We start from the raw sequence: 15741 nt of genomic DNA, 5'->3' as shown, positions 1-15741 counted from the left end.
CAGCAAACTCTGGCTCCTGCCAACATTTCACTGGGAACAGCTTGAAAGGATTGGAAAAAGCCCAGGGAACACAATTCCCAGGAGGGAACCGCCTGCTCCGTCACGGCCGGCGCAATCCGCCGTCATTCCCGCATGGAGGCGACTTTGGGATTACTCAGGGGTGAGGTGATGAATCCATGAGTGTCCCAGATGGGAAGCCCCGGGATGGGATGTACTGTAGTTTTCCAAAGCCTGGATTAGGAAGGGTTTTCCTGGATCACGTGGAGCTGTCGGGACTTGGAATGGGCAGCCCCTGTGGAAGGAACAAGGTGTGGAGATCCTCTTGGAATTCTCTTCCCAGCAAAATAGCCAAAGTGGCTTTTCCACCTTTCTTGGGAATGTTGAGAAGAAAGGAGCGCTGCCAAAGCATCCTCCTGTGCTCCAGGGGCAGCTCCTGCACCTTGTCCTTGGAATTCTGGAATTCTGAGCTTCTACTTCCTTCCCATGCACTCCCGTTTTCCAGAGGGACAAAAATCCCACCTGATCCTCGCAGGTCAGCCCACAGTGACTTTGTCCCAGCTCCAGGAAAAGGCAGGAAAGCTCGGATGTTGGCATTCCAGGTGGGAATTCTGGGCCTAGAAAAGGCTCCCTGCTCCCACCCCAGCTCCAGGTACGTATCCTGAATTCCCAGCTTCCTGCTCAGGAGGGGAAACTGTTTGTGGAGTCACACGGATCCACTCCTGAACTTTTCCACAGCCTGCAAGCTTGGGAAGTCAGAAATGTGCATCTGCAGCATCTCCTGGATCCTTGGACCAGGATCCATGGACCTAAAAGGAATCCATGTAAGGAATTTGGGATCTTTTTTCCCTTCCTTTTGGCTTCCTTCCCTTGTCTCTCCCACATTTCTCCCTGACACTTTCAGGCTCCAACCTGTTCTCCTACTTGTTTTTTTTTTTCTTTCAAGGGTGGGGTTCCATGTCCTCACATGCCTGGGAGTATGTAGGGATTAAAAACACAGACCCATCATATTTTGGGATGTTCTTCCAGTTTCCAATGCAAGCCTGGGCTTGGCAAACCCACTGCAGCCATCCTGGTGCTGCCAACAGGTTTTTGGGATAACCTGGAGCCAACTCCAAACCTCCTGACTCCATAGATCCCTCTGAGCCAGAAGAATGATTCCACAAAACCACAGGCCTTTGGAATGTTGGTGGGTACCCAGTATCTGCTGTATGGAAAAATAAAGGCATTTTAGATGGAATTAGGTGCCACATTATGTCCAGCTCCCAGGTTTTTGCTTGTTGTAATTCCCCTATGGAATGTGTTTTCCCTGAGGAGAAAGTCCCAGAGGTTGGATCCATCCCTTTAGGTGCTGGAGTTTGCCTTGGCTGTGGCTATCCCAGAAAATTCCTCCTCACCTGGAGCCTTCTCTGTGCTTGCAGCAACATTTTCCCATTTCCCTGCAATCCTGGTTTTTAAGGGAAAATGAATCCAGCTGGGAAAAATCAGAGCGGGATGCTCTGGGATTTGGAACTCCAGCTCCATCCAAAGAGATATTTTTCCTTAATCCATCTTGGTATTCCTCCAGCCCTGGAATTCCTGGAAATCCTTAATTATCCCAGAGTAAAAGCAGATGCTTTAACAAAGAGCTTCTGGCCAGAACCAAAGTCATTCCTGCCGCTTTTCCAAAGGTTATCCAGCCATTCTCAGCTCCACTTCTCCCTAGAAATATTAATTTTTTAATCCCAGGTGGGAAAACATTCCTTTTAAAGATGATGGGAACACCTCTGGAGACGGATTTTTGTATCTTTGAAGGCGGACAAGGTTCCAAAAGCCACTGCTGAAATTAATTGGGATAATTATTGGGATCATTATTAGGGATAAGCACAAAGCTGGAAAATCAGCGGTGGGAAAACTCAGCAAATCCTTCTCCTCCTCCTCATCCAGAAAACCCTAATCCGTTCTTTTATCCCAAAGGCTGGCACGACCCCGAGCTCCACGTGGGCATCCAAGCCTCATTCCGCAGTTTTAAGCTTTCCTTGGAGTTCCAGACAGATTTTCATTTCCAGTGGCTCCGGGTTTGATCATCATTAGTATCTGGGAGTAATCTGGGATTAATCCCGATGGAGCTGAGGTGGGATGTGGACACAGCTGGAGAAAGGTGCAGCTCTGCCCATTCCCACTTCCCAGGAGATCTGAGCACCTCCCCACCATTCCCAACAATGTTTCCCTTTGTTCCCTTTCCTTTTTATGGTGGAATTAATGAATGATTTCCCTTCCAAAGGGGTCGGGGGCAAGAAGGGCTTGGGGGAAAAGCAAAACTCTGGGAAGAGTCCAAAAATAACCAATTTGGGAACTTCCAGCACGGAGCCTCCCTCCCTGCTCCTTTCCCGTGCCTAACGACCGTGCTGGGAACGAACGGTGATGGATCAAAAGGGATTAATTGGGATTTTAATGAGCTCGGACATTTGGCTTGGGATGAGTTCCCGATGTTCCATCGGCTTTGAGGAGATGGGGAAGGATCTTGGCATAGACCTTGTCCAAGCAGGAGAGCTGAAAGGAGAAAAGATGGAATAAGATGAAGGCAGATGGGAATTTCTTCATGGAATTGGGTTTGGAATTGCCCAGGAAGGTTTGGAGGCTCATTCCTGGAAGCGTCCTGGAATAAAATATGAAGGAGATGGGAATTTTTCATGGAATGGGTTGTCAGCATTGGAATTACCTAGGGAGGTTTGGAATCCCCACCCCTGGAGGTGTCCAAGGAATACCTGGATGTGGCACCCCTGGGCTGGGTGACAGCTTGGACTGGACGATCCCGGAGGTCTTTTCCAACCTCAGTAATTCCATGGGATCCTGTGGGACTAAAAGCAACCTCCCGAGCTGCAGCTGGGGCTGAGCCTCCCCAGCACAGCCCGGGATGACTCATCCTGAAATTCCCCCAAATATTTTGCCAGGTGTTTGTTTCTCCAGGCAGCTGCTCCTTCCACGTTTAGCCGCTCCCGTGCCAAGATTCCACACCCAAACTGGGACTGGAAAGGGCATTTTCTCATCCCTGCAGGAGCACCTGGAGGCAGGAATATTCTCCCTGAAAACACTCGGGTTCAGGACACAGATATAAACCGAAATTCCCGATTTTTTCCCCCCCAAATTATTTGGCTTCGCAAACCACGGTGAGCGCTCAGCACTAAGGGAAAATAACCACGGAGGGAAAAATATTATTACTGGGAAGACAAATATTTACATTAAAAAAAAAAATATAAATGGATCATTCTGATGGCTGAAAGTCAAGAGGCTTCTGTAGGAGGACGAGAAGTTTGGGATCTTGTGAGGGAATACTGCTTTGTGGGGAACAACAGAAAACCACAGGCAGCTGTTGGAAAAATATCATTTAATCGGATGTATTCAGATTTATTTTCCTTATAATTTTTCCTGGAGAACAGCTGGGATCAGCTGGAATTTGTCCGGAATCACCTCCGTGAAATCAGGAGCTCTTTCATTCAGAGTCTTGGAACACGGGGAGCGTAAATCTGGCAAGAATTCCCTCTTTTCTTGCCATTAGGAATAACTTTGGGGGTTGTTTTGCTGGATTTCTTCTGGCTGGGAGCAAGGTGCTAATCTGAATTTATTCCCTGGGATCCTCTGCCTTCTCTACGGCTTTATCAGGGAATACCGAGTAGGAAGGGACCCTGTGGAGAAGCAGGGGAGAAAAAAAGGGGATTTTTTTCCCCCCCCACACCTCCTTTTGCTAGTGGAATATTTGTTTTATACTGAAATGTAACTAAACAGGAGGCAGCTCCTTTCCAAGCGGGAAAAGCATTAACATCCTGTCTTTTTTAGCTGGAGACTAAACATTATCCACCTGTTTTCCAGACCCCAGATGGAGAAACGGGATCTTTAGGATATTCCATAATCCCCGGACTCAACCATTTCAAACTCAACCAGAACCCAACTATTTAAAAATCAATTAAAAACCATTTAAACTTGGGCTTGAGTGGGAGTGTTAAGGAGTTAAAAATAAGTGGATCAGGCCTTCAATATCCATGGAATGTGACAGAAAATCCTTTGCTTCCAGAGGCAACTTCTGGGTTCGATGCCCAGGGTTTAGCAGGGGTTAAAATATTTGGGAGAAGAAGGAAAAGAAGTTTGCCGAGTGCCAAGAGCTTAAAAACGTGTGATAAACAAGCGAATGAGCTGTGCCGAGGATTTATTTCGTGCCAGAAGGAAAACATCACAGATACACTCCCAGAATTTGGATTTCCATCTCCCTAGCACGTCACTTGTCAGGCGTGTGGGGTCAGGATTGCAGGGAATTAAGGGCAAAGCAGCTCCTCTCCCTCCTCCCCTGAAGTTGTGGGAATACATCCCATCGCCAGCACGGCCACACAGGAATGAGTTCCCAGGAAAAACGAGAGGGAACGTCCGGAATTCGCAGCCCAGAGCCAAAATCCTTGGCTCCGGGGGGATGCTGAGCTGACTCCGAGCTCGTTCCGGAGAAACCTTCCCAAATTTGGGGTCTTGACCTCGGTGGGAGCCTTTCCAGTGGCTCCTGGATGTGTCCCCACGTCAGGAACATGGAGCTGGCATCCCAAGTGTTGGCCTCGTGACCCCAGGGAGCACAGAGGGGTGAAAAGGGCTTTTAGCTGATTCGTTATTTATTTTTGCTTTCATTACATTTTATTTAATTCATTTGTCGCCTTTGATCCGTAAAATTGGTTTTCCAGGGCTCCAAATGTTCAGCCTGGAGAAGAGAAGCTTTGGGATGACCCAAGTGCGGCATTCCAGGACCCGAAGGAGCTACAAGAAACATGGAGAGAGGTTATTTCCATGGGCCTGGAATGATGGGACAAGAGGGAATGGTTTCCCACTGCCAGAGGGCAGGGATAGATGGGATTTTCGGAAGAAATCCTTCTCTGTGAGGGTGGGGAGGCCCTGGCACAGGTTTCCCAGAGAAGCTGGGGCTGCTCCATCCCTGGAAGTGTCCAAGGCCAGCTTGGAGCACCCTGGCATAGTGGAAGGGAGTGGGACTGGATCATCTTTCACGTCCCTTCCAACACAAACCATTCCATGACCTTGGAATTTGATGTCTGGACTTGATGATCTTAAAGGCCTTCTCCTATTCCCTCTCGGTTTGCTCTGGTGCCCAGGTTTTTCCCACCAGAACCTTGATGGGAATTAAATTTGCTGCTTTTTTAGGATTCTAAAATCTCCTTTTCCAGACAAAACACACAGGGACTGCCCTCAATTCCCGTGTTTTTCAAGTGACACCGGGATCTTGGAAGCATTCTGCCGGGATATCCAGAACTCCTGCTCCCTGAGACTGAACGTGAGGGGGAGAATCCGTGGGATGTCCGATTTGTAGAACGATCCCGTGCCAAAATTTCCTATGGAGAACAGGACAGGAGGATAAGCAGAGCTCGGTGCTGACACACGGAGCAAGGGCTGTTCTGTGCTTCCCATCAGGATTTTCCCTGGAATTTGCAATTTTAGCCCATGCTGAAAGCTCTGTCCTTTTTCAGGAAAAGGCTTTAGGCAGCTCTGTCTGCAGTACCACGGTTGATATCCATGATGGGATTCCTCTGGATTAAAGGGATGAGCAGAGCCACAGCCCGGGCTGCTCTTTCCGAAGTCTGCAGCATCCTCTGGTGGAGCTGTAAGGAAGGGATATCCATCCAGGGAAAACACGCCAGGATGTTTCCTTGAGGGGCTCCAAAACATCCCCCAGCTTTGCTGGGAAAAGCCAAAATCGCCAACCCCCCAGCGCCGCTTCCCACTCTGCTCCAGGGGGACGGAACCTGGGATTTGGGGACATTTCCATCCCTTGCTTTGCTTTGGAAACTCCCAGTTTTCCCCCTTTTCCCGGTTTTAGTCACCACGATCAAAGCCCGAGGTATTTCTCCACTCCCTACCAAGGGAAGTGTTCAGATAAAAATCGGAGTTCCCAGGCTCCGATTCTTGCCTGGATTTTGCTGTTTCGGTTTAATAGCTTGTTTTATTTCGCCATCCCAGAGCCTGGAATGCTTCACCCACCACGAGACACCCAGGATTGGCATCTCCCACAGCTGCCTCCTCCCACATGTATCATCCCTCCTGCTGAAATCCCAAAATTAGAGATTGGGAAAGAGCAGCTATGATGCTCTCCCTTCTCTCCCCCCACAGGAGAGACATGGAGAATTCCATGGGTTGCAGGGAGTCCCTCAAGTGCATCTGAGCACCCGGAATATTTGGAGAATGGAGTGAATCTCCCGAGAAACAAAAAGAGCAGAGTGAAATCCGGCCTTGGGAAAATCCCTCCTGGGATGGACACACGGATACAGCCCAGCAGTGTACGCAGAAATTCCCTCCATCCTCGTGGAATTCTGACTAAATTGGCCGGGAGCTTCCCATCTCCTCAGGGTGAGAGCTGCCGAGCACGTCAGTTTTCCAGCAAAGGAAAAGCAAACACCATTCCCTCGTGAGAAGATATAGGAATATTATCCTGACATTTTCAACATGGATCGCTCATATTGCTGCTCATTCTTCCCACTCCAAGAGCAGCGTCTGCACAATAGAAACGTTCCCTGGCTACAAACAAAATAATCAGGATTGAAAACACGGATAACACAGATGTCTGCCTTTCCTGACTTATTATTTTTATGAAGGAATTTATTTTGCCTTTCCTCGGAATTACAGTCACCCAACATTTTTCCAAGCTGTTAAAATCTGAAGATTTTGAAACCTGCGCATAAGTGGGGAGGAAAAAATGCTACAAAGGAGGAATTTATCTTGGATATCACAGATATCCCAGTATCCTCACGGATATCCCAGTATCCTAATGGATATCCCAATATCCTCATGGATATCCCAGTATCTACAGTGGATATCCCAGTATTCACATGGATATCCCAGTATCCACATGGATATCCCAGTATCCATACAGATATCCCAGTATCCACATGGATATCCCAGTATCCACACGGATATCCCAGTATCTTCACAGATATCCCAGTATCCACATGGATATCCCAATATCCTCATGGATATCCCAGTATCTACAGTGGATATCCCAGTATCCACATGGATATCCCAGTATCCATACAGATATCCCAGTATCCACACGGATATCCCAGTATCCACACAGATATCCCAGTATCCACACGGATATCCCATTATCCATACAGATATCCCAGTATCCACATGGATATCCCAGTATCCACATGGATATCCCAGTATCCATACAGATATCCCAGTATCCACATGGATATCCCAGTATCCACACGGATATCCCAGTATCCACACGGATATCCCAGTATCCACACGGATATCCCAGTATCTTCACAGATATCCCAGTATCCACATGGATATCCCAATATTCTCATGGATATCCCAGTATCCACATGGATATCCCAGTATCCACACGGATATCCCAGTATCCACACGGATATCCCAGTATCCACATGGATATCCCAATATCCATACAGATATCCCAGTATCCACACGGATATCCCAGTATCCACATGGATATCCCAGTATCCACACGGATATCCCAGTATCCACATGGATATCCCAATATCCATACAGATATCCCAGTATCCACACGGATATCCCAGTATCCACATGGATATCCCAGTATCCACACAGATATCCCAGTATCCACACAGATATCCCAATATCTTCACAGATATCCCAGTATCCACACTGGGAGAGGCTGAGGAGCAAACGGGGCGATATTAAAGCCCCCGAGGACACGCATCACCGAAGTCACTTCCCCGGAGAAAACCCACCTGTTTTTTTTTTTTTTAATTATTATTATTGAAAGCGTGAAAACAAATTATCTCCAAAACGGATCGATTTAATATTTTTTTTTTTTTTCCCGCTGATCAGCGTGGATTTAAGGTGGGGATTGAGGGTTTTAAAGTGTTTTTTTTGTTTTTTTTTTTCCTCCTTTCACAGCTGTGAGGGAACGCCCTGCCCACAGTGAAAATGGCGGCGGCGCTGAGGGGGGGATGAGGCGCTGAGGCCGCGGCCTCCATGGCGCTCTCGGGCGGGAACCCGCGGTGGGGTGAGGACGGGCAGGAATCCTCGGGATGGAGCCCGGGACAGCCGGGAATCATTCCCCGGGACAGCCGGGAATCATTCCCCGGCAGCGGCCGGAGCGATCCCGCCCGGAGGGATCTGCAGGTGATTGCCCCCTCTCATGTTTCCGTCCATGTTTCTCTGCTTTTCCCCGCAGCGCTTCCCAAGTATCTGAGCGCGGATCCAAATTTTCAAAATCCAGAAGATGACGCCTTGATGGCACAAGGAGCAGCACGGCGCGGGGACATTCCCAGATTTTCATCCCGAGGATGCTGAGCGTTCCTCGGGGGAGGAGCCTTTCCAGGGGTGTCCCGAAGGTAACGTGGGTAGGGAGAAATCAAGTGCTCTGTGTTTCAAAACATTTTAAAAAAACCCAAAAAACCCCCAAACTTTAGGACTTTTGGAGGAATTTGGCCAGCAGTTTGCTGGAGGGAAAATGGAAATTCTCCAGAGCATCAAAGGAGAATTTTAAATTTTTTTTTTAATTTTTTTTTTTTTTTCTGGAGTACAAATTGAGATTTTTCTGGAGCATCATTTCCTGGAGGATAAATGGAGATTGGGGAGGGTGGGAAATGGAGATTGATACTGAACGATAAATAGGGATGCTCTGGAGCATAAATTGACATAAATTTTCCAGCTGGATAAAATAGAAGTTTGTCCAGCAGGTAAATGGAGATGATAAAAATATACAAATATAAGTATTTTCTCGGAGATTCAGTTTTATTTATTTTAAAAATAATTTTATTATTATTATTATTTTTTAAAGGAGTTGTACCAGTTCCAGTTGTACCGATTCCAGCTGCACTGATTCCAATTCCTCATCAGGAGCTCCGTAATTGAATTGAAACACGGTTTGAGTTTTCCATCAATTCTGATGCAATTAAAGTGTCTTTGCAAACAATCTCTTGGATTAATTTTGCTTTCTGCAAATCTTGCACACATGTGCACATTTTTTGAAGTATTTATTCCCAAATTGCCGGGGAAAAAGCTGGAAAGAAGTTACAAACAAACTCATGAAATAGGGAGGAATTTAAATTCGTTTAAATCCTTGGAGTGAGTGTTTTGGGGACTTAAGGATTTGGCAACACTTTGGAAAACTAAAGATCAGCTTCCAAATGGGAACAGAAAATACAAATCTCGGGTTTTTTTTCCTGAAGGGAAAAAACCTGAAGCTGATGGATTTGTGGAGAGATGCTTCAGTTACTGGGGGGTTTAATCCAGAAGCAGACGAGCTCGGAGATGATCTTGGAATTTATCTCTCCCATCGGGCTCCGTGTCAGATCCTGGTGTTAGAGGAGCTCCCAGGGGAGCGCGGATCGGGATCTTATCGGAGATGGGAATCTCGCAAAGGAGCGGCAGAAAATTAGCACGAGCTGCTGCCATCGATTCCTCTGAGCCCTGCACACACACCAGGATTTCCTGCTGGGAAACACGGAGATGGGCTGGAAGCTCCTGTGGGTTTTGGAGCTGAACCTCCGGATCTGCACTGCTTCCAGTGGGCTGGGGTTCCCGTTCCACATGGGAATAGTGGGCAGATGTTGGGTTGGGAGCGTTGCAGAGATCCCTGCTGGCTGTGGGAATTGCCCAGAAGGAATCTGGATGAGAGCAATCCTTTTCCAGCAGAATTTAGGCAACGCTCGCTGTGCCCATATTCCCTCAATTTCCTGCCCCTGGGAGATGGTTTAGTTCCAAGTGGTGGTGATCCATCAAAGCTTGGGCGTCTCTTCCAACCTCAGCGGTTCCACCTGTGCAGGGTGAACAAGGAATTAGGGCGCGGAATTCCACTGGGCTTTCCCTGCCGTACTTGGAACGGAAAGATAGGAAAAACAGTTCCAACGTTTCTCTGTTTCCTCCGGCAGGATGGAGAAGAAGAAAATCCTGATGAAGTCCAAGGTTGCTGCTCCCAACCTCCTGAGGGCTCTGCATTCCCTGTACCGGCTCGGGCACCTCTGCGACGTGACGGTCCTCACCCAACACCTGGGAATCCAGGAGGAATTCCTGGCTCACAAAGCCGTCCTGGCAGCTTCCAGCAACTACTTCAAGGGGCTTTTCCTGCACCAGGAGATGCTGGACGCCCAAAAGTGCACGGTGACCCTGCAGGACATCTACACCGAGGAGTTCACCTCCTTCCTGGAGTTCGTGTACACGGCCGAGGTGGAGATCGAGGCGGGAAAGCTCCAGCGGATGAAGGAAATCGCGGAGAGGCTGGAATGCAAGGATCTGCTGGACATCTGTGAAGAAGTGAAGGCGGAGGGCAGGAAGGGCTTGGATTTGAGCCTCCACCTGAAAGGGCAGAGGGGCGAAAATGGGGGATCGCAGTGGCCTCGCATCCAGCAAGAGGAGAACCCCAGGAGCTCTTCGCAGATCGTGGCGATTCCCATGCAGAGGAAACTTTGGGATAGGCAGAAACACAAGGAGCTGCTGCCGGGCTATGAGCTCGTTGGAGGCCAAGCAGGAGGCCTGGAGCAGGAGGCCACGGCTTTTCCAGCCCCAAAATCCAGGCCGGCAAAGCCGCCCAAGTGCAACAAGGCGCATTCCCCGAGCAGACCGGGTGTGGATATCGGCAGCCTGGAAACCAAGGACGGAAGGGGGCAGGAGGGGAAGCGGGAATCCCAGGCGTGTCCCTACTGTGACAAGGCCATCAGCTCCAAGTGTGGCCTGGCCCTGCACGTCCGGACACACACCGGGGACAGGCCCTACCGCTGCCAGCGCTGCCCCGCCAGCTTCGCCCACAGGGCTGCCTACACCTCCCACCTCAGGTACGGCGTTCCTGGGAATGCGCTTCCTGGGGATTCCGGGATAAATCATTCCCACAGTCCTCCCTGCCTCAGCTCCAGAATTCCTTGGATCTCACTCGAAGCGTTGTTGAAATCGGGATTTTTCTCTTGGCCTCGCAGTGCGGACGACTGGATTGGGGGTCTCCCAGATGGGGAACTTAGAGAATTTCCCATTGGATTAAGGGGGGCTTGTGCAACCAGATTTCTTTGGAATCCTCAGATTCGGGGTTTTAAATCGGAATTTTGCGTATCTCTGTCTGGGCATTTAACCTCTGTTTCCTTAATTTCACGGCCTGGGAGGAAAAGTCCATCCTACATTCCTGATCAGGTGAAAAATGTAGATCTTAATGAACTGAGGCATTTTAAGTGCCTTTAATTATCTGGTCCAACTCTTCCCAAACTCTCCTTACTTGCAGGCTTTCCGAACACGCTGGGAATTTCTTAAAGGGTGCAAGGATCAATTCAAAGGAAAGGACTCTCCCCCCAAGGCCTGAATTGAAACAATTAAACAATTAATGAGTTTCAGTCGAACTTAATTGAAGTTGTGCTCCGTTTTTAACAGGAAAATCCATGAGTCCGGGCAAGAAAGGAAACTCCTGCCTGTCTATTGGATGGTGGTTCCACCCACACACGGCCCAAACTCCACGAGCCGTGACAAAAATCCCGACGGAGAGACTTGGGATGGGACACCGGAAACCTCGGGGTATGAGGAAGATGCCAGGAATTCATCTGTTGCCGAAGCAGAAAGGAGCAAGGAACAAGAGGAATTCCAGGAAGCTGAAGGAGGGAATGAAGATGGAGGTGGAATGAGTGTAAAGGGCGAGGAGCAGGGAGGCTATGACACAGGATACTCGGAAGTGGCAGGAAGCAGGGACAACGAGGAATGTTCTGAGGAGGAGGAGGAGGAGGATGAAGCCTCAACGGAGAAGGACAGCAAAGAGCCTGAACCAGGGTTCAAACTAAAGAAGGCCGGTAAAAGTGGGGCCAACAAGAAATCCATCTACGTGATCCACTGCGACAAGTGCCAGGAGCAGTTTGTTTCCCGGAAAAAATACGTGGATCACTGCCGGGACGTGCACCAGAGCCTGCCGGGCAAGGCGTACCGCTGCGAGGTGTGCAGCAAGGCCTTCGCCAGCTACACCAGCTGCAAGGAGCACCGCGCCTGCGTGCACAGCGAGGAGAGGAGGTTCTCCTGCGGCCTCTGCCAGGCCACCTTCAAGAGGAAGCGGGACGTGAGGACCCACTCCGTGCGGAAGCACGAGGGCAGGGCCAAGCGGCCGCTGTGCTCCGTGTGCGGCAAGATGCTGAGCTCGCGCACGGCGCTGGTGTTCCACATGCGCACCCACACCGGAGAGAAGCCCTACGAGTGCGGCGTGTGCCCCTCCCGGTTTGCTCAGCCTTCCCAGCTCAAGATCCACACCAGGTCAGACCCCAGGAACGCCAGGATCTCGCGTGCAGCGTGATTAATTCCCTTGCGCAAAGGCTTTGGCTCCGCGCCGCGTCTCCCGCGGTCGGGATTTCGACATGGATGCCCTGTCCGAACTCGCAAGGAATATCTGTCATGGAGACAGGCTCTCAAATCCCACGTTGCCCCTCAGTGATGAAGAGTGAGTCAGGGATCCTGGAGATCCTGTGCCGCGCTCGCTCTTGGAGCAAGGAATTGCCATGGGATTTCATCTCCGTGTGCAACTCCAAATCCGTGCCGCTCAGCCCGAGCTTGACGGGATGAGTTGCTCCCTGGTGGTGTCTGTGCTGGATGTGTCCTCTCCCAGGAGAGGGTGAATCATCCCATGGAATTTCCCATCTTTCTCCATGATAATACTTTGTCCTGACAGCTCAAAATCAGGAATGACTTTGGACGTCATCCTGTCTGAGTTGGAATAAGTTAAGACCAAACATTAGGCTCAGATTTTTCTGATTCTCTGTCATTTTCCCTTCTTTCTCCTTTCCCATGCTCTCAGCTGTCTGGGAAAAAAAGGTGGATTTTGTGGGGCCTGAAATTGAGGAAAAGGTAAATTTTAAATGGGAATTTTCGGTTTTAAAAGGTAAACTTTAAATGGGAATTTTACTCCCAGAGCATAGCACCTGTACCTGGAAACACTCAGTTTTCTGAGGGGGCAGAATTTCCTTTTCCCACCACATCTAAAACCCAAAAACATCGTTTCAAATCCAGTCTTTTAGGGACCAAGACCTAATTAATTACTAATCATTGGTGTTTTGTCCCCATTAGATCCCACACTGGGGAGAAGCCCTACATTTGTGAGGACTGCGGCGCTTCCTTTGCCGACAAAGGAAAACTGACCGGCCACAAAAGGACACACACAGGTGGGAATTAAATATTTTTATTTTTTTTGGTAATTCATCCAGGAGTATCCAAGTACCAGGAAGGAATTCATAGGGGTAGAAGGACTTTTAGCCTGGAGAAAAGGAGGGTCTGGAGGGACTTTGTTGCTTTCCACAATTCCCTGTCAAGAGCCAGGGAAAATTTGGGCTCTGCTTCCAAGGAGCAAGGGATAGGACTGTCCTCAAGTGGTGGTTCAGGGGAGGTTCAGCTTGGGTATCAGGAAGAATTCCTTCATGGAAAGGATTATCAGGCATTGGAATGGGATGGAATCCCAGGGGACAACTGGATGTGGCACTGGTTGCCAAGGTGGGGATCAGGCACAGGTTGGACTCGATGACCTTGGAGGTCTTTTCCAGCCTGAGCTCTGTGATTTGCAGAAGGACCAAATTCCCCTGGGAGAATTCCTGATGCCCGGTTTCTGTTCCCTCAGGAGAGCGGCTCTTCAGGTGTGATGTGTGTGGGAAGCACTTTGCCACCAACGAGTACCTCAAGTGCCACAAGCGCTGTCACCTGGGAGCCAAACCCTACAGGTGCGAGGTTTGTGGGAAAACCTTCGGCCTCAGAGCCTCCCTGGCCCAGCACAGCAACGTCCATGCAGGTAATTCCAGGGCTGGGAAAAGGAACGGTGGCCTTGTGGCGCTCCCCAGTGTGGATGGGGACGTTTCAGCCCGTTGGTGAATTAGGGGGTCCTGGAATGATCGGGGTTGGAAAAGAGCTCCAAGGCCATCGAATCCAAGCTGTGCCCAATCCCCACCTTGTCACCAGCCCAGAGCGCAGGGTGCCACGTCCAGGCCTTCCAGGGACGGGAATTACGTTGGGATGCAGGGCTCGTCCTGACCCTGGCTCATGGGAGTGTTGTGTCAAAAAACGGAGGCCTGGATTGTGCAGCTGAAGGAATTTGGGGCAGAGCATGGTGGTGGGAAGTAATTATCACAGAATGGTTGGGATTTGAAGGGACTTTAGGGATTATCCCCTGCCAAGGACACCCTCCACTCTCCCAGGTTGTTCCAAGCGTTTCCTTGGGCACTTCCAGGGAAAAGGCTCTTAGCCTGCTGCTCTCTGCTAAGCCCACACTTGCTGGGATTGTTATTCCCAGAGACCCGTCCCTATTTCTGCGAGCAGTGTGGGAAGGCCTTCACGCAGCAGGGAGCGCTGCGGCGCCACCAGCGCATCCACACCGGCGAGAAGCCCTACAAGTGCCGCGCCTGCGACAGGACCTTCACCGACATGTCCACCCTGCGCCGGCACGTGGCGGTAGGACATCCCACGGGAGCTTCCCGCCCCTCAGCGCCACCCCGGCAGCGGGAATTTCCAGCCTTTGGGAGGGGACAGTGCTAGGGGTGGGTTTCAGGGCAGCGCCATCCTCTAAATCTGTCCCTGAGGTTTGTGTGAGGTTTTCCTCCCCCAGTCCGGTTATTTCCCAATCCAAGGCGGGGGGAACATGGCTGGAAGTGGCTGGACACGGCACTTCCTGATGGCCATCAGCTCCGAGATCTTCTCCCGGAAGATTCCATGAAAAACGTGATTTTAGGATTTTTATGAGTTAACTGCAGGGTCTCTGATGCTTTAACCTTCATTCCAGCCCTCGTGCCGCACATTAACAGGGATTTCCAGCATTCCGCTGGAAAACGCTGAGCTCGGCTCTTCTCAGAGACCTCCAGGTCCTGGAAGTGACAGCGGAGGCAGAACAGGAGGTTCCCTTCCAGCTCCAAGTCAGTGTTTTGCCTGTGTGCTGAAATTCCAGCTGATTTTGGAAGCGTTCCACGGCAGCACAGCCAGGAATTCAGCACACAGTTGGCAAAAGAGCCTTGTTTGTGTTTGAGCTGAGACTTGGATCCTGGAGTTATCCCAAAATTGTTGGATTTAGCTCTGGATGAAGTGAAATACTTGGCAGTTCAGAATCAGATCTAACTTGTTTTCCTGTCCCACTCCCTTTTTTTTTTTTTTTTTTTTTTTTTTTGTCTCCTCCCCCCAGATCCATGACCGGAATGCTCACTGGAGAAGCTTCTTGATCGACCTCACCCAAAAAAAAGACCACAACTGGTCCAAAATCGAGACTTTAGCGGAGGCGCAGCCGGGAAGAGATCCCGTGCCAGAAATTTGGTCCCTTGGCCACGGGAAGCTCCATAAACCTGAAGGTGCTAAAGCAGCAGCTGCAGGAGCAGCAGCACAAGTGACACCTGGCCTTGGGGACACCGGGGACACTGACCCCTCCGTCTTGTACTTGTAAAATCCGTCTGAGCCCCAAAAATGGGCGGTTTGAGGCCCAGTGGTGGGAATTGCCCTTTGGAGCTCAGGGAATCGTCCACCTGCCTCGGGAGCTGCCCTGCAGGTGCTAAAGGGGTAATTCCTCACGAGGGTGTTTACTCCGCTGAAATGTTTGCCATCTCTCCAGAGGTTTTTTTCTCCCAAAGCTGTGGGAGCATCCCATTGGGAATGGGCAGAGCGGGGGTGGGGGGGGGGGGGGGGTGCGTTTATACAAACACAGCGCGCTGTAAATCCTCAAGGCCTCCTTAAATAAAGCTGTCAGTGCCGCCCTGCCCGTCCCTCCTTCACTGGCCCAGATTTCCCTGGGGAAAACGCCGGGAATTT

General features: G+C 50.1%; 1 protein-coding gene across 9 annotated transcripts; it reads left to right on the top strand.

Annotated features, from left to right (window-relative positions):
• Positions 1-7912: 7912 nt before the first annotated feature.
• On the top strand, positions 7913-15689 carry LOC106865228 (GDNF-inducible zinc finger protein 1-like). Of its 9 annotated transcripts, XM_088160820.1 has the most exons (9): positions 7913-8014; positions 8186-8345; positions 8795-8879; positions 9888-10787; positions 11368-12228; positions 13036-13130; positions 13580-13747; positions 14246-14403; positions 15125-15689. In XM_088160820.1, the coding sequence occupies exons 4-9, from the start codon at positions 9889-9891 to the stop codon at positions 15377-15379; spliced, it is 2436 nt and encodes an 811-aa protein (XP_088016946.1). In that variant the 5' UTR covers positions 7913-8014; positions 8186-8345; positions 8795-8879; position 9888; the 3' UTR covers positions 15380-15689. The 9 variants fall into 9 exon arrangements, with proteins under 9 accessions (XP_088016946.1, XP_014750641.2, XP_088016942.1 ...); XM_014895155.2 differs by lacking the exon at positions 8795-8879; XM_088160816.1 differs by having other exon boundaries at positions 8795-10787.
• The last annotated feature ends 52 nt before the right edge of the window (positions 15690-15741 follow it).

The sequence above is a fragment of the Sturnus vulgaris genome, chromosome 3, assembly GCF_052056855.1.
Source record: "Sturnus vulgaris isolate bStuVul1 chromosome 3, bStuVul1.hap1, whole genome shotgun sequence".
NCBI classification, from domain to species: domain Eukaryota; kingdom Metazoa; phylum Chordata; class Aves; order Passeriformes; family Sturnidae; genus Sturnus; species Sturnus vulgaris.
This window is presented reverse-complemented; position numbering and strand designations above follow the sequence as displayed.

Coding starts and splice junctions, on each gene's coding strand:
- LOC106865228 (XM_014895155.2), top strand. CDS start 9,889: ATGGAGAAGAAGAAAATCCTGATGAAGTCCAAGGTTGCTGCTCCCAAC. Junction 13,131..13,579: donor CCACAAAAGGACACACACAG/GTGGGAATTAAA, acceptor CTGTTCCCTCAG/GAGAGCGGCTCTTCAGGTGT. Junction 14,404..15,124: donor CCCTGCGCCGGCACGTGGCG/GTAGGACATCCC, acceptor TCCTCCCCCCAG/ATCCATGACCGGAATGCTCA.